Source organism: Sciurus vulgaris (genome assembly GCF_902686455.1).
Source record: "Sciurus vulgaris genome assembly, chromosome: 5".
In the NCBI taxonomy this organism is placed as follows: Eukaryota; Metazoa; Chordata; class Mammalia; order Rodentia; family Sciuridae; genus Sciurus; species Sciurus vulgaris.
The window spans coordinates 81,369,245-81,388,323 of record NC_136465.1 but is presented as its reverse complement, the minus strand read 5'-3'; the positions used below and the strand labels follow the sequence as shown (position 1 = coordinate 81,388,323).

The following is a 19,079-nucleotide window of genomic DNA, read 5'->3' as shown; positions in this document are numbered from 1 at the left end:
AAGAAAAAACATTCCCCAAATTACATATTTACAGCATGAAAGAAATCATGCAGCATTTGAGGGAAACAGTGCACTAAGAGGATCGCCTTACCTCTTTTCAGTTATCACACTGGGGTTGTATGAGCAGAGTTGTAAAATGGCCAATAATTAGGCTGCTGCTGGGGTCAAGAAACCTCATGTGGGCCACTTCACAGTGATAAGGCCTTTCTCCTTCAGTCATCATTTATATTTAAGATGGTAACCAGAGCTGACACTAAAGTGTTTACTATGTGACAGGCACAGGCCCAGGCACTTTACACAGAGTAACTCATTTAATCCTCAAAAAAACTTCTCATGTAGATCCTATCCTTACCCATTGAGCAAAAGAGGAAACTGAGGATCAGAAGGGTTAAATAACTTGTCCAAGGTCACACAGCTAGTAAGAGGCAGTGCCAAGATTTGAACTTCAGCAGTGGGGCTCTCTAGTTCATACTCAGAACCACCATGCCAAACTGTCCACAAATACAAAAATCAAATGCAAGTTTTCCCAATCTCAACAGAGCCCTTCATGCCTCATAATGGTCATTACTGTGCCACTACCCAACCACCATGGTCACTCTCAAGGAAAAGTCTCCTGCTTCTTCACAGACAATACCCAAGCTCCTGGGTTTGACTGGTTTGCAGGTATCCTCCCTTCAGAAACTTGCCTGCATCTGCCCTGTGCTAACAAAACAAAGGCTCTGCAGGGGGCTAAGCCCCACACTCTCTAGGCTCCTCTGACCTCTAAGACTCCATTTTCCCTTTCATCTTTGTTCTTGTCTTTTCTGCCTCTTGTCCCTGGACCTATAAACATGTTCAACAGTACTACCTAAAAAAAAAAAAAAAAAAAAGAAACTAAAAACAAAAATCCCCCTTGATCTTATTCATTTAAAACAATTTTGGCCAAAACTCACTTGTGACCCCTGGTAAATTGCTCTAACACCCTTCAATTCCTATACATAAATAATGAGAGTGCTGGATTAGAGGGTCTCTGTAGGGGTCTTCCAACTCCAACATTCATTGAATGGTTCCGAATGCAGATTTTTTTGAGCATGTTTACCAAAAGTCAAATCAGTTTCCTTATTGTCCCTAAAGCCCCAAAATTAATTTCCTTCCAAGACAACTGTTAAGCTGTTCCCCCACCAGTAATGCTCCCCTCTTCCTCTTCATTCATTTCCCAAATCCTGGTATTTTCTAAGACCTAGCTAAATTCCAACTGTCCCAGGAAATCCTGATCTTTAACTCATACAGAACTTTAGTCAGTCATTCTCTACTGATAGTACCTTATCTTTCATAGTTTTGCTCTATGTGTCTTAATTCTCTCATTCATGTTATGCTCTCAGAGAAGGACAATGTCGGGTTTCTTGGCAACCCACAAAGGACCTCCCACTAAGTAGGTCCATAATAGTTGTTAAGTAATGCTGGCTGGTTGAGTGAAGGTGGTCATCCCATAGCCATTAAGGAAACTACTGATCAAGGTGTATTATAAGATTGACTGTGAAAAGCAACTACTTTCATTTTCTCTCTCCTCTCATGTGTACAGCTGTAAACATTAACTTATAATTCAAGAGCATCATTCATACCTAACACAAGGTGAGCTTAGCTAACTTAGATTTTCTTTTATCTGAATCAGAAATTGTTATGGTCATGTTTCCCCTTAATCTGAACTTCAGAGATCCAGGCACTGTAACTTTATGAACCTCTAGTTGAATCAGGTTCTGCATTTCCACTAATACATATTCTCCATGGTTACTAAGCTTTCCTACTTTTCAACATACTATATAGCATTATGTTACTTCCTCACACTTCTAACCAAATTTCCAGGAAACATCTGAAATAATATCAAAGTTTTTGACTGAAGCAACATCCTTTGCCTTATTCATTTGGAAGTGATTAATCTCAGTGTTAGGTTTACAGTGAGCAAAAATGGATACACATGTTCCAGGAGTTTGCTAATAATACTTACCAACAGAGACACAACTGACACATTAAGTCACCAATGGAAACTTTGAAACATGTTTACATCCTCTGCCCTGAGAGAGCTTCTGAGATGTTGTTCAGTACTGTGAGTACTGTTGTTCTCTGTTTTGCAATAATCCTGGGTATTCATAGGGAGTATTCATGTACTCTGAATTATTTTTGGTGACTTCTCTTTGAACCTAAAATAAATTCAAATTTATATTTCCTTAATCATTAAACTTTTAGTTTTAAGGTTGAATATCCCTTGTCCAAAATGCTTGGCACCAAAAATGTTTCAGATTTTGGAATATTTGCATATACATAATGAGATATTTTAGGAATAGCACCCACATTAAACAAACAATTCATTTCTGTGTACTGTATAACTTACATACACAGCCAGAAGGTAATTTTATACATTATTTTTAATGCACCTGCAACTTGTCATGAGGTCAGGTATAGACTTTTCCATTTGTGGCATCAAGTCAGCAATTCAAAAAATTGTGGACTTTGGAGCATTTCAGATTTTGAATTAGGGATGCTCAGTTTGCACTGACTATTCAAACAATTTTAAATTCGGTTAAATATTTTTAAATGAGAGTTCTAGAATGCCAATAATTCTGGATATATACTAAGAAGCACCTAGAGCAATTTCTTAAATACCAACACTTAGCTTCCCTTCCCTTCTCACACTACCCTTCAAAAATTTTGATCTAATTAGTCTGGAGTAAGTCTTTGGCATCTGTATTTTCTGAAAAGTACCTCAGATATGCTAAATGATTTAAGGAATCACTAGTAAATATTTTAGCTGTAATAGTATTGTGGAGTCCTTTGTTAGTGGTGAAATTTAAATAAGGTCTCAATTTAGTAAATAGTTTTGCACTAACACTCATTTCCTGGTTTTGATCACTGTACTAAGATTATGTAAGATGCTCACTTTAGAACAAGTTGCAAGAGGAGTACTCAGATATTCTCTAAATTACTTTTGTGACTTCAAAGTCTAAATTAAAATCAAAAAACTTTCTTTCTTAACCTTTAAACTTTAATTTTTTTTTGTATTTGTTTTTAACTGATATTTGAAAACATGAAAATTGCATACATTAGTAGGGTAAGGTGATGTTTTGATGCATGAATATTTTGTGTAATATTTAAATCAGGTTAAGTGTATCCATCTCCAAACCAGTTTTCTTTTTTAAAGAATACTTACTTTTAAAGATACACACTTAAATATGAATAAAAATGAAACTATAAAGCAGTCCAGTTGTGGATGTGGCAGTCACTGAGTGGGGTTTGTTGATGAATGCAGTAACTGAACAATGAATACATGAAACTTCACCATATTAAGTCCATTTACTTCAGTGTGCATGTAAAATTTTCCATCATCTGTATTAGAGGAAAATATTTCAATCCATTCTAACATGTGGCCAGGGTCAAGAAGCACTATTCTAAAGTCATGACAATGTGGTATATAAGGAGCTCTGTGAGATACTACTAGCCACTAAATACTTTACACAGCATCTGACACTGAGCTAGTCAATCTGTATATACTGTGCTAAACTGAAAAACAAGATCTGGATTAGAAGACCTTTTAAAAAGTTGCAGCATCAAAAAGCCAATTTATTATTCTAAAAACTTCCTTTTGAGATTAATAGAGTTAATTTCCAGCACAATGGTCAAAAATGGTTAAATTGTATGTCTACAAGAGCATTCATTTATTTCTCAGTGTCCTAAAAAATCTTTACTTCTATGGGATGTTAATTGATATTACCTTTAAGATAAGAGTTCTGAGGTCAAATAAGTTTGAAAAGTGCTGGTTTTCTTTATTGTAAGACATGTAAAAACTTTAAAAAAATGCACTGTGCTCACTCTCTAACGAATAGTGATGACAGTATGCCAAAAGTTTGTCCTTCTCTTTCTAGAACCAGTTTTGTAGAATATAATTTATAAAATAGTGCTCTAGACCAATGGTTCCCAAATTCCACCTAATGAAGGGCAGAATCAGTATCATTTGGTAAATTATTATAATAATGATTCAAAAACCAAAGCCTAGACCTACTGGGGCACAGGGAGGGAAAAGATCAGTATTCAAACAAACCAAAAAACCCCAAATGATTGCTGATGCATAGTCATACTTTGAAGTAGACCAGAATATAGTAAAATAAATGTATAATATTTACAAGGACATATCAACTCCAAGTAATACAAAAGGTCATATTTAATAGTTTTTCAAGTGAAGGTATTTAATCCATGAAAGAAGAACATACAGGCAACATTTTATAAAAAATAAGTACTAAAACATAGGAGGTATTAACATATTAAAATCTGTTAATATAATTATTGACTGCTTTGTAATCAAGGATGCACTACCTCGATTACTAATTGGAAAGTAATTTCCAATGATTCTCAAATCATTACTTGTGTCTTTTAAAATATTGTTTCTAGTTGTCGATGGATTTTATTTAGTTAATTTATTTCTATGTGTTGCTGAGAATTGAACCTAGTGCCTCACATATGCTAGGCAAGTGCTCTACCACTCAGCCACACCTGTCCATCTTCTCTCACCAGAATAAATGACCCAAAGGCCATTTGTTGAACAAATCCACAGAGTGTCATCCACATGCATAGTTTCTCCAAGATAGAGCTTCTGACCTTTTCCTATATGACACTACCTCTAGTTGTCAGAATATAAATCCCCTTCTTGATTGAAAACTTTGGAAGATACATTTACTCATTCCTTGGTGCTTCCAGAACTTTGCTGAACAGTGGCTTCATCAATGATACATTTTAGTGCTTAAAAGAATAACCTACAACATTTGTACCATTTTGTTTGGTTTCTAGACTTTGACACGAATGATATTTTATTTTTCCTCACAAAAGAAGTGTGAAGTAGGCATAATCATTTCCATACAATCAAGAAGAATATCTGAGCTTTTCATGTGCTAATACAGTGAAAAATATAATTGAAGGAGATATCAAGGCTTCTACTTTCAAAGAAATGATAACCTACTGGGAAAAAAATATAAATTATATACAATAAACAGCTAGAGTCAATCCAAAGATATAATGGTAGCTAGAACAAATTAGCATGGTAGGACTTTACACATATTAATAACAGCTAACACTTACTGGGCAATTTCACTGTCACTTAACTCTTGAGTTAGGTTACTACTATTAGCCCCATTTTTCACGAAGAAACTGAAACAAAGAGAACTTAACTTCCAACCAAATTAGCAGTGAACCAGAATTCAAACTCCAGATTAGTCTACTCTATGGACCACTCATCACCATCACATTTATTGCTAGGAAAGACCATCTCCTCAAAGCAATGGGGACAAATGCCAAACCTTGGATGAAAAATAACTAATTCCCATAAAATCGGGATCACTGGCTATTATGCCCAGTAGCAAAGCAATCAAGAGTTACAGGGATCCACAACAATGAATCAGCAATGCTATCTTCCCACAGCACATTACCTCTTTGATTCGTTTAACCAAAGCATTCTGATCAAAAGCAACAGCTTCTGCACACTGGTGCAGGTGATCCTGGTATCGGAGGCAGAGCTGCAACACCTGCTGAGAATCCAGTTTCTCCAATTTGGTATTTGTTGGGGAAGTCTGGCCACTCAATAGCCCTTCAACAGATGAAAAAAAAAAAAAGAACAAAATGAAATGGAAGTTTTTGCTAATATATTCATGAATAAACTAGTGTAATAAATTCTCTGATGAACAGAGACAAATTTAATCTTGCATATTTTTATATGCTAATGACAATCATTGCAATTATCATTTATATAGCATCTATCATGTACTAACCACTTTTGCCAAATGCTTCCTGTGCATTGTCTTCCACACTCAAAATTCTCTGGAAAATAAGGCACTTTTAGCCTCGTTTTACAGATGAGGTAGCCAAAAAACAGGTTGAGTATCTTTCCCAAAGCCATCTAGCTAGTATGTGTTTCTCTTATAGCATCTGACTTTATCCCACAACTTCAGGTATTAGGAGTATAAATCCCTACTTGACTGAAAATGCTGGAAGACATATTTAATTTCTCACAATAATTAAAAAGGGTGTCTAACAAACTGAGAACAAAATGTGTAAGGAAACTGCTAGGAGATGCTGAAATGAAAAAATTTAACAAGTAGACCATCTGCTAACGTGACCTGAACTCTAGTTCTTTGTATTTTCTTTCACCATGAGTTTAGTTACATAACTATTATCACCCACCCCCGCTAATTTTAGCAGAGAGCATTATATTTTCAAAGCCTTTCATATATATAATTACCTTTCTTTTCTTTAGTAAAAGGCAAAATATTTATACGATCTGAAGAGAAACCAAAGAATTCTCTTTTCTTTAAAGTGTGCAGAACAGGGTAAAATTATTAGCATTTACAAAGAAACCAAATAAAGAGGTTAAGTAACTTGATCACAGTCATAAAGTAAAGTCTTGGCCAGAAGTTAAGCCTATAAACTTTTGGCCAAGTGCTTTCTGTCAAGGCAACAATTCTCAAAATTTTTTGGTATCAGGACTCTTTTACATCCTCAGAAAATTACTGAAGACCCCAAAGAGCTTTTACATATGTGGGTTTTATCTACTGCTATTCACCTGTTTAAAATTACAACTGAGAAAATACTTAAATATTAAATAATTTTAAAAATGATAAAACTATAACATGTTAACATGAATACTATATTTTCAGGGAAATACCTGTATTTTCCAAAACAAAAAACTGGGAAGAATGGCATTGGTTTATGTTTTTTAAATGACTGCCTTAATAGAAAATAGCTGGATTATCTTACCTGCTTCTGCATTTAATTTGCTGCTATTTCATATCATAAAGCCTCTGGAAAACTCCATCATTATTCGTATGAGAATAATGTCTAAGAATTATTACAAAAAATAGTTTTGACCTTAGACACTACCTAGTAGGGTCTTAAAGATCCTAGGGATCCTGCTACCATACTTTGAGAACCACTATGCTACACTATGCTCTATCTCATACTAGAGCCAATGCTATAGCACAAGGTACAGCAAAATACAGGGTACATGCGTAGGCATGACTGGGACAGATTCACATCAATGCTCATCCTGAGGGGCACTTCACCAGTCCTGCTCTCATGGAGGCACCATGAAAAGAGGAATAAATGAATTTGTGCCATCAATAGTGGGCCAGGATAATGAAAAAGTCATAAAGGAAACATTGACAAATTTAAAAATATAAAACCCAAGGCTCCTTATGACAAAAAAAGGTAAATTAAGATATAAAAAACCAAAAACGTGGGAAAAATATTTGAAACTCCAATCACAAGGGTAATCTTTCTAATAGAGAAAGCTCCTAGAAAATGGCAAAAAAAAAAAAAAAAAAAAAAAAATAGCAAAAGAGAGATGAACGAAGGATATGAAGACATTTCACAGAAAAGGAAATATCAAAGCCTCAACCATAAGATGCATAAATTCACTCATAAGGAAAACAAAACTTCCCTGCAAGTCCATTTTTCACCTGTCAAATTTGTAAAACTCCAAAAGCATGAAAAACATTCCATAAGTGGAGTAATGAGCAAACAGGCTTTGTTGATTAGTGTGTAAGTCAGTAACACTGCTTTGGAGAGCAATTTGATGTGGATAATAAAATTATAAATGCTTATAGCCTCTGATGCAGTGATTTCACTTTGAGGAATTTATGCACATATTATGACATGCTAAATGACATATAAGGTGCATATATTTACATAAGTATTCATTATAGCAGTGACAGTTAATAGCAAAAGGTCAGCAAAGACCTTGATATCCACCAATAGGAGGCTTGTTAAATCAAGGTACATCTATAACTAATAATACGTGAACACAAAAAATAACGAGGATGCTCTCCCATGGAAAAAAATCTCCGTAATACACTAATAAAAAAGGGGTAACAGAGAATAGCAAATGGAGTATGCTATCATCATGTAAAAATGGGAATATGTAAGTAAATAAAACTGTTGAGATTTATGTTTAAATTTAAGAAAAAACTTTGGAATGATATATAAGAATTCGATGGACAGCAAGGAAAGAGAGGGAAACCTTCATAATACACTTTTTTTTTTTTTTTTTTTTTTTTTCCTGTTCTGTTCCTTTGAAAGGACACTAAAGTTTATTCAACCTGTTGGAGAAGATTAAGTCCAAAGTCAATAGATATCTTTTATTGCATCACTGAATATCAAATTGACTCTCCAGGACTGTTGTTTCTGTGGCTGGATAACTCTTAGATCTTATTCATCAGCCTGCTGAACTGTTCCTTTTTCAGAAACATAAATACCATCCAAAAATTTTCTGATATCTTTGTTTTTCACTGTTGTGGCTTGCTGAATTAAAGCAGCTGAATTTGAAACAAGTTCAATATCATTTCCTTCAAGGATTAATTCATCTTTCTGAGCTTGAGACACTGAGCAAGCAACACCTGTCCTCATACGAACCCTGCGGATATATTTTTCACCCAAGAAATTTCGGATTTCAACAAGAGACCCATTCTCCTGAATAACAACATTGATGGGGAAGTGAGCGTACACAGACCTCATCTTGTAACGAAAGCCCAGTGTAACACCCTTGATCATGTTCTGTACATGACTACAGATCGTGCGAACAGTGGCCAATTCCTTCCTATTTCCCCACCATTTGTCAACCCGAAGCCTCTTCTTTTTCTTTCCAAGGAGGCTGAGTTCTACATTGATATGATTGAAATCCCTCCGGAGGGTTCCTCTTGGGCCCTTCACAATAACTGTGCGTCCCTTCAGAGTAATGTCGACATTTTCTGGTATGTCGACAGTCTGATTGCTGAGAATGGTCTTCATTCTCGCAGTAGGTGCGGCAAAGCCATAATACACTTTTAACATAATTTTGTTAACTAAATGAATGCATTACCCCTTGAAAATTTTTTAAATAAATAAATTTGTTTTAACAAAAAGTGGCTTTTTGTCTTTCCCATCTATCAGAAGGGTCTTCTTAGGCAGGTCTCCCTTTTTCCCCCACTGCAGTACTCCATTTTCTTTAAGTTAAAAACCAGTTCCATATATTCCATCCTGACCAAAACTTCCATGACTGAACAAACCTTCTAACAGCATCTTCTCCAAGTTGATTAAAAGTGTGGTAATAAACTGAGTTAGTTGAAGATAAGGACCTTGTGTTTCTTTACAACACTTGTGTCTAGCATAGCACCTGCCACATAAAAGACTTTCAAGTTAGAATAAAGGATACAGTCTTCTACTGAAATCCTAGGAAAGAAAGAGCTAAGAAAGACTTCATGAAGGAAGGAGCTTCCCAGGATCACTCCTCTGCATGTTTCACATACATCTGTAAGTGAGGCCTTGTCTAAGTGTTGATCTGCTCTTTCAAGCTACCAGATGCTTGAAGCGGAGAGGCTAGCACCCAACCTTAGCTCACAAAACAAAACCCTTACTCTACTTCTTAAGGAAAAATGTATGGGAGGGCAAGAAGAGGACTTGAGAAAGTTGCCAGGTCTAAAAGGCACACCAAGTTGTTTAATTTGCCTAGCTCACTTGAAAGTCAAAGGAATTACACTTTGAGTCATTTTTCTGAATCACAACTGTATTCTCCCCCTAACCATCTAAAACCGTAACTCAGGTACATAGGTCTGTCATTAGAATGTGCTTCTATCACCTGTGAATCTCGAAATATCTGCCATGAACCCTTCTATGGATCCCAGAGGGGCAAGACAGAATAGAGAATTAAAAAAAAAAAAAAGAAGATGGGCCACTTTTCCTACCTTTGAAGCAACAAAGTCATGGCAATTCAGGCAAATTCTAGAGGCAATGAATACAACATTGTCTTACCATTAACAGAGAATGAATAGCAGCACCCTACAAATTATTTTTGAATAGTTTTGCAATTATTTATAATAGGGATTTTTCTTTTTTATTGTGAAAATTCTCAAACTGTAGAAAAATAGGGCAAAGAAGTAGACCTAAATACTCACCATCTAAACTGAACTAATGTTTTGTCATATCCATATCTCACTATATAAATTTTTTTCTTTTGCTGAGCCATTAATAATTATATAGAGACATCATACACTTCACTCCTAATACTCTACAAGAAAGACATTTGTGCACACATTTTTGGTTGTTTTTCATGTTAAATGAAAGAAGTTTCTAAATTATGTCTTTCTTACTGTTTGGAACAGGGCGTCCATTAGTTTTAGTTTTCTAATTCTTCTTTAGCTTAATATAGTGAAGCACACAGAGTAGATGTTCACTGAGTTAAAAACATTGGTCTAAACATTCTATATGTTAAATTTTGGAGATATTTAACTGGAGATATTTCCTAAAACCATGTTGAAACCACTTTGTTTATACATGGGTGAAGAATGGGCCCCAGGGAATGCCTGAGGTCCTAGACTTGGTATCTACAGAGCCAGCAAACTGCCATCTGTACCTACCTTTTTGTGTAAAGTATTGAGTGGAAAAATCATTAGGGTTAGAAATTTGGAAAACATTTTGCTGAGTAATCCTTTTCATTCTGAAACGTTAGGTGTGTGTGTGGGGGGGAAACCAGTTTTTCTAAAGCATAGTACCAAGCCATATGGGTATTAACTTGGGCTATTATCAAACTGAGTTCCTCAACCCCGACAGACTTGGTTACTTCCAGAAATCAGTATCAAGAGTGTTGGGGCCTATGTTTTAGTAACAGTATAATGAGCTCCATTTCCTACTACACAATCCCGAAATTTCAATCTATGTATCTTTGACAAGATATTGTTAAGTTAAAAATTAAGCAACATATTATAAAAAAGAAACCACTCTGTATGGGATGAATGTTTGTCCCCTCCCTCCACCCAAATTCCTATGTTGAATCCTAAGCCAATGTGATAGTATCAGGAGTTGTGGCCTTTGGGAGGTAATGAAGTCATAAGGGTAGAGCCCTTACAGATGGGCTTAATGTCCTTATAAAAACAGACACGAATTGAGCATAGTGGCATACTCCTTTAATTCCTGTTACTCCAGAGACTGAGGCAGGAGGATCACAAGTTCAAGGACAGCCTGGCCGATGTAGCTAGATGCTATCTCAAGATAAAAAAGAGAACACCCTTCGGTTCAATCCCCAGTACCACAAATGAAGGGACAAGAAACTTGTGCTCACTCTCACTGTCATTGCTTTTATGATGCCACAGCAAGAAGATGGACATTAGCAAACCAAGAAGCAGTACTTCCACCCAAAACCAAATTTGCTGGCACCTTGATCTTATACTTCCCAGCTATAAGAATTGTGAGAAATAAATGTTTGCTGTTCAAGCCACTCAATTCACGACATTCTGTTATACCAGCTTCAAATAATACCTCAAAAACTAAGAGACTTTTTACTGTCAGTCATGATATATTTCAAAGATAAAAGCACTTAAGTTCTGTGTATTCTTTACTTACTACTCTATTTCTCAAAGGTACTTCCTACTCCTTTCCTAAAAGAAAAGTCCAAAGACACAGATATGTGTTAGTGATCAATTACTTTAGGATATTTAGAAAAAGGGCACACTCCATGGCTGGCTTCCTTAGGAAATTTAATCCCCATTCAGTCATCTTAGAGTAGTGCCAATCTCACCCAAGAGAAGCCACTTAGAGTGGCTAACAATGGAACAGAGGCTGTGTAGCTCAGTGGTAGAGGCACATGCTTTGTAGGTGTGAGGCCCTGGGCTCAATCCCCAGCACCAGGAAAATTTAAAAGAGAATAGCTATGGACCTTGCTTTGTTGGTTAAACTCTGGCAGAACAGACTGCAAGTGCAAAATAGGCCCAACCTGACATGCCAACACATCACAATGTTCGATAAGTGTGATGTGTTCGATAAACGATATCTTCTGGGATCTTCCTCCCATCAACTTCCAAAAACTAGAAAAGAAATTTTTAGATTTGAAACCAGAGACTGCCATTTACAACCAGTGTGATGCCATTTAACTTCCCTGAACTCAAACCCATAGAGAAATGCAAAATGAAATCGCAGTGAGATAACAATCATTAAGATGGCTATTACTGAAAGGACAGAAAATTAAAAGTATTAGCAAGGAAATGGAGAAATTAGAGGCCATGCACATTTCTGAAGAGAATGTAAGATGCCTGCTATAAAAAGCAGTATGGTAGTTTCCAAATAAATTAAATATAAAGAGGATTCTGTGAAGATGACAGTACAAATTGCACAGAATCTGTATTCCCAACTAGAAGATTACTGCAGAGAAACAATATGTCTGATGGAACTATTCTGGAATTCTACAGAATCCCGCCCCCCCCCCATTTTTTAATTGGTGCATTAGCTGTATATACTGATGAGATTTGTTATGCACAAAATACACAATATAACAATATAATCTGGCTAATATCATTTCCCAGCCCTTTCCCTTTCTCCACCCACCTCTTTCCTTGATCCCTTACCTCTACTGATCTCCCTGATTTTCATGAGATCTGCCTCCATCTTCCTCTTCCTTTTCCTCTCTAGCTTCCCCATGAGTGAAAACATATGACCCTGAACTTTAACATATTTTGCTGAACATAATCGTCTCCAGTTCCATTCATTTTTCTACAAATCACATAATTTTATTTTTATGACTCAATAAAACTCCATTGTGTATACATACCACTTTTTCTTTATCCATTCATCTGTTGATGGACACCTAGGGCTGGTTCCATAGTTTGGTTGATATGAATTGTGCTGCTATAAACATGGGTATGCATGTATCACTGTAGTATGATGACTTTAATTCTTTAGGATAAATACTGAGGAGTGGTATAGCTGAGTCATAGGGTAGTTCCACGTCTGGTCTTCTGAGGAATCTCCATGCTGATTTCCATAATGGTTATACAAATTTACAATCCAACCAATACTGTAAAAGTATTCTTTTTTCTTCACATCCTCTTCCACATTTATTTCTATTCTTGATGACTGACATTCTGACTGGTGTGAGATGAAATCTCAGTATAGTTTTTACTTGTATTTCCCTAATTGCTAATAATGTTGAACACTTTTCAAATATTTGTTGGCCATTTGTATTTCTTCCTTCAAGAAGTTTTTAATTAGTTTGCCCATTTATGAACTGAGCAATTTGATTTTTTGGTGTAAAGTTTTTTTATTTATATATTCTAGATATTAATCCTATCAGAAGCAAATATTTTCTCCCATTCTGCAGATTCTTTCTTCACATTCCCAACTGTTTCTTTTGCTGTGCAGAAGCTTTTTAATTTGATGCTATGCCATTTATTAACTCTTGGCATTATTTCCTGGGCTTTAGGGGTCCTGTTAAGAAAGTTGTTCCCTATGCCTAAGTGCTAGAGTGTTGACCCTATATTTTCTTCTAGGAGTTGCACAGTTTCTGGTCTAATTCGTAGGCCTTTGAGTTGATTTTTGTGCAGGGTGAGAGACAAGGGTCTAGTTTTATTCCTCTACATATGGATAAGCAGTTGTCCTAGCACCATTTGTTAAAAAAGGCTGTCTTTTCTCCAAAATGTTTTTGGCAACTTTGTCAAGGATCAGATGACTGCAGAAGTATGGGTTTGTCTGTGTGTCTTCTATCCTGTACCACTGGATCTATGTGTCTGTTTTTATGCTAGTACCTTGCAGTTTTTGTTACTACAGCTCTATAGTATAATTTGAAGTCAGGTATTGTGATGCCTCCAGCATTGCTTTTTTGGTTTAAAATTGCTTTGGCCTATTCTGGGTATCTTATGCTTCCAAACAAATTTTAGGACTGATTTTTCTAGTTCTGTGAAGAATGTCATTGGTATTTTGATGGGCATTGCATTGAATCTGTATATGGCTTTTGGTAATATGGCTGTTTGGGTTTTTTTTTGGGGGGGGGCAGGAGGAGGGGAGTGTATTGGGGATTGAACTCAGGAGCACTTAACAACTAAGCCATATCCTCAGCCCTTTTTTTAAAATTTTGTTTAGAGATAGGGTCTCACTGAGTTGCTTAGGGCCTCGTTAAGTTGCTGAGGCTGGCTTTGAACTAGCGATTCTCCTGCCTCAACCTCCCCCAGCTGCTGGGATTATAGGCATATGCCACCACATGGCCATTTTAACAATATTAATTCTGCCTACCCATGAAATGTGAGGGCCTTTCATCTTCTGAGGTCTTTTTCAATTTCTTTCTTCAGTGTTCTTTAGTTTTCATTGTAGGGGTCTTTCACTCCTTGGTTAGATTTACTCCTAGGTATTTTATTTTTTGAAGCTATTGGGAATGGAAGTGATTTTCCTGATTTCTTTCTTAGCAGATTTGTTGTTGGCATATAGGAAAGCCATTGATTTTTGTATGTTGATTTTTTTAAAGTGCTATGTTGTCAAATTTGTTTATTAGCTCTGGCAGTCTTTTGGTGAAATTTTCTGGATCTTCTAGGTATAGGATCATATCATCTGCCAACAGTGATAATTTGAATTCTTCCTGTCCTATTTTTATTCCTTTTCTTGCTTAGTTGTTCTGGGTAGAACTTCTAGCACTATATTAACAGGAGTGGTAAATCCTTTTCTTGTCCCAGATTTTAAAGGAAATGCTTTCAGTTTTTCCTCATTTACTATGAAGTTTGCTTCGGGTTTTTCACATATAGCTATTATGATGTTGAGATAGTTTCCTTCTCTCCCCAGTTGCTTCTGAATTTTTATAATGAATGCATGCTGGATTTTGTCAAAGGCCTTCTCTGCGTCTATTAAGTGATTTATGTCCTGAATTCTATTTAGGTGATAAATTATTTATTGATTTGCACTTACTAAACCAACCTTGCATCTCTGGAATAAAATCAACTTGGTTGTGGTATATAATCTTCTTAATATGTTATTGAACATGATTTGCAAATATTTTAGTAAGTATTTTTGCATCTAAGTTGATCAGGGATATTGGTCTATAGTTTTCTTTCCTTGATGTGTCCTTATCTGGTTTTGGTATGAATGTGATACTGGCTTCATAAAAAGAATTTGGAAGTGTTTCATCCCTTTCAATTTCATGGACTAATTTGAGGAGTACTGGCATTAGTTCTTTAAAGGTTTGGTAGAATTCAGCTGAGAATCCCTCTGGTCCTGGGCTTTTCTTTACTGGAAGGCTTTTTATTACTGCTTGTTATGGTTTGGATGGGAGGTGTCCCCCAAAAGCTCACATGCGAAACAGTGCAAGAAAGTTCAGAGGAGAAATAATTGGGTTGTAAGAGTCTTAACACGGTCAGTGATTTAATCCTGATAGACATTAATTGAGTGGTAACTGAAGTGGTAGGGTGTGGATGGAGGGGGTGGAAACTGGCATGTAGCTTTGGGTATTTATTTGTATCTGGTGGGTGGAATCTTTCTCTGCTTTCTGATCAACACGTAAGCTACTTCCCTCCACCATACTCATCCACCATGATGTTCAGCCTCACCTCAAGCCCAAGGAATGGAGTTGGCCTTCTATGAACTAAGACCTCTGAAACCATGAGCCCTCAAATAAACCTTTCCTCCTAAAACTGTTCTGGTAGATTCTTTATAGTCACAGCAGTGAAAAAGCTGACTAAAACACTGCTTATATCTCACTGATAGTTATTTTTCTGTTAAGGTTTTCTATGTCCTCTTGATTCTGTTTTGGCAGATCGGATTTATCTAGAAATTTATCCATTCCTTCTAGGTTTTCAAATTTATTGGATATAAATTTTCAAAATATTCCTTAATAATGTTACACTGGATTTCTAGGTGGCGATTTCTCCTTTTTCATCACTAATTTTCTTATTAATCTAGATCTTTTTCTTTCAGTTAGTTTGGCTAAGGGTTTATCAATCTTGTTTATCTTTTCAAAGAACCAACTCTTTGTGTCACTGATCCTTTGTATTTTTTTAAATTCTCATTTCCATTGATTTTAGCTCTGATCTTAATAATTTCCTTCTACTTGTTTTGGAATTTGTTTGGTCTGCTTTTTCTAGGGCTTTAAGATTCATCATTAGGTTATTTGGGATCTTTCAGATTTTCTTATGTAGGCATTCATAGCTATAAACTTTTCTCTTAGAACTGCCTTTTATAGTGTCCCAGAGGTTCTGAATGCTTTATCGTTATTCTCATTTGAGTGTAAGAATTTTAATTTCTCCCTTAATTTCTTCTATCACCCATCATTGAGAAGTATATTGTTCAATCTCCACATTGTATAATCTCCACATTATATCATTTTTTAGGGTTTTGTAGGGGGCTGGAGTAGAGTTGGTAGAGTGCCTGCCTCGCAAGCACAAGGCCCTGGGTTCAATCCCCAGCACCAAAAAAAAAAAAAAAAAAAAAAAAAAGAGTATCAGGGTTGTGTTATGTTGATTTCTGATTTCATAAAATCATGATCTGGTAAGATAATACAAAGAATTACATTTTTTTTTTTTTTTTGTATTTGCTAAGAGTTGCTTTGTGGCCTAAAATGTGGTCTATTCTGGAGACTAATCCATGAACTGCTGAAAAGAAAGTGTATCCACCTGTTGTTGGATGAAATATTCTATAAATGTCTACTAAGTCCATTTGACTTATATTTTCAGTTCCAAAAAGTCTTTACTGAGTTCATGTCTAGGTGAACTATCTAATGGTGAGAGATGTGTTGAAATCACCCAGTATTATGTACTAGGGTCTTCAATTTGAGTACTGCCTCTTATGTAATTAGCCGCACACACACTTAGGGCATAAATATCTATTATTGTTATATCTTCTTGTTGGATTGGTCCCTTTACCATATGAAATGACCTTTGTCTCTTCTGATTAATTTTGGTTGGAAGTCTGCTTTGTCGGCTATGAGAGTAGCTACTCCTGCTTGTTTTGGGGTTCCATTTGTATTATATATCAATTTCTATCCTTTCACTTTCAGCCTGTGACTGTGAGGCACATCACTTGCAAAGAACATATAGTTGGGTCTTATTTTTTAATCCATTCTGCCAGTCTATGTCTTTTCATTGAAGAGTTGAGATCATTTACATTCAATGTTATTACTAATAGATGTTTGTTAATTTCTGACATTTTGATTTATTTATAATGTTTAATTTGGTCCTATTTCTCATTTGCTTACTTTTATACTTCAAAAGAGCTTTGTTCATTTGTGAACTCTGGGGTTTGTTTTTTACTTCCTCTGTGTGGAATATTTTGTTAAATAAGTTCTGAAGTTCCAGTTTGGTTGTCATGAATTTTTTTTAAAATCACAGATGGACACAGTACCTTTATTTATTTGTTTGTTTATTTATTCATTTATTTTTATGTGGTGCTAAGAATTGAACACACTGCTTCACACATGCTAGGGGCTCTACCACTAAGCTGTAACTCCAGTCCCACAAATTCTTTTAGTTTCTGCTTATCTTGGAAGATTTTCATTTGGTCTTTGATTTTTGAATGATAGCTTTCCTGGAAATAGCAGTCTTGGTTAACAGTTATTTTCTTTCAGGACTTGAAATACATCTGGAATTCTAGAATCTTGCAATAGAACTGCAATTTCTAGAGGAAGGCTTGCACAGCCCTTGTGGTTAATTTCAGTCAAATTCAGTTTTTAGCATAGTAGTAGCTACCCATTCAAAATCTTCCACCCCCATACAGGAAGTTATGCAAGTATTCCTGTAGCAGCTTGAATACAGCCTGCTTGAACCAGGGTGGGCAAAAAGGATCCTGTCCTGCATATATCAGGATTCCGTTTTTTAGCTCTCTAATGACTGTTTCAAATCACGAAGATGCAGTCAAAGAGTTAACAACCTTGCAATGTAGTCAGGCAATATGCCCTGAGTGGTTGGGCCTGCAGAGGTCCTGGTAAGTCAGGTGGCCACACCTACTCATCCACAATCCTCTGAAGAACTTAAGCAATCCACCGTGAGTGGCTTGGTCTGTCTGCCAAAGCCCCTATGAAACAGATGGGTAGACTTTCCCACTTCCCTCCGCCCTCCGAACAACTGGGCAGCCAACCCTGAACAGATGGTCTTGAGTTCAAAGAAGACACCTGGCTAGCCCTCAGTAATACCAGGCACACCTCTTGGGTCCACAATATAGCATTCCCAGGCACTGACAGGCCCCTTGCCCCACCAGGCAACCACATCACATATACTGGGCCACAAAGTAAGTTTCAATAGATTTTAAAAGATATCATATAAAATATCTTCTCCTACTACAATGAGATGGAGTTATAAATCAAAGACAGAAAGAAAACTGGAAAATTCACAAATTTGTGGAAATTAAACACCACACTCTTTTTGTTGTTGTTGTTCTATTTATTTATAGATGACCACAGAATGCATTTCGATTCATTGTATACAAATGGAATACAACTTTTCATTTCTCTGGCTGTACATGATGTAGAGTCATAACATTCATGCAATCATACATGTACACAGGATAATGATGTCCATCTCATTCCACCATCTTTCCCACCCCTAAACACAATACTCCTAAACAACTAATGCATCCAAGAAGAAATGAGAACAGAAATTTTAAAATACCTAGAGATAAATGAAAATGAAAACACAACATACCAAAACATATAGGATATAGTGAACAGAGCTAAGGAAGAACTTTACAGGTATAAATATTCACATTAAAAAAGATAATCTCAAATCAGCAACTGAACTTTACAACTTAAGGAACTAGAAACAGAAGAATGAATTAAACCCAAAGCTAGCAGAAGGATGGAAGGATGGAAAGTTTATAAAGTATAAACAAAATAAGAAAAATCATCAAAACTCAAAGCTGATTCTTTGGAATGAGGAAGAAAATTAACAAAGTTTCGCTAGAGAAAGTAGGAAAAAGGAGAGAGAAACTTCAATTACTAAAATCATTCTCTTTTGGATGGCAGCTAGGGATCAAATGCAGGGTCTTAAACATGCTGGGCAAGCACCCTACCATTGAGTTACAAGATACACCAACTCTCAAATTATGAAAATCAGATGGGGGAACATTACCACCAATTCTTTGGAAATAAAAAGGACTCTATAGAATACTCTGAATAACTGTATAGAAATAAACTGGATAACCTAGATAAAATTAACAAATTTCCTAGAAACACAGAGCCTACCAAGACTAAACTAAAAAGAAACAAAATCTGAGCAGATCAGTAACTAGTAAAGAGAATGAATGACTAATCAAAAATCTCCCAACAAAGAAAAGCCCTGGACATGACTGTT

At 35.9% G+C, this 19,079-nt stretch overlaps 2 protein-coding genes across 4 annotated transcripts in view; both read right to left on the bottom strand.

Moving 5' to 3' along the window:
• BORCS5 (BLOC-1 related complex subunit 5) overlaps positions 1 to 19,079 on the bottom strand; it is a 93,213-nt gene that overhangs the window by 17,828 nt on the left and 56,306 nt on the right. For all 3 annotated transcript variants that reach the window (XM_079140078.1, XM_079140079.1, XM_079140077.1), the window contains one exon: positions 5,451 to 5,608. In XM_079140078.1, the coding sequence (XP_078996204.1) occupies positions 5,451 to 5,608 (158 nt within the window). The remainder of the gene's footprint in view (positions 1 to 5,450; positions 5,609 to 19,079) is intronic.
• Positions 8,140 to 8,817, bottom strand: LOC306661526 (large ribosomal subunit protein uL6). Its single transcript, XM_079140514.1, has one exon. The coding sequence runs from the start codon at positions 8,800 to 8,802 to the stop codon at positions 8,224 to 8,226; it is 579 nt and encodes a 192-aa protein (XP_078996640.1). The 5' UTR covers positions 8,803 to 8,817; the 3' UTR covers positions 8,140 to 8,223.

Coding starts and splice junctions, on each gene's coding strand:
- LOC306661526 (XM_079140514.1), bottom strand. CDS start 8,802: ATGAAGACCATTCTCAGCAATCAGACTGTCGACATACCAGAAAATGTC.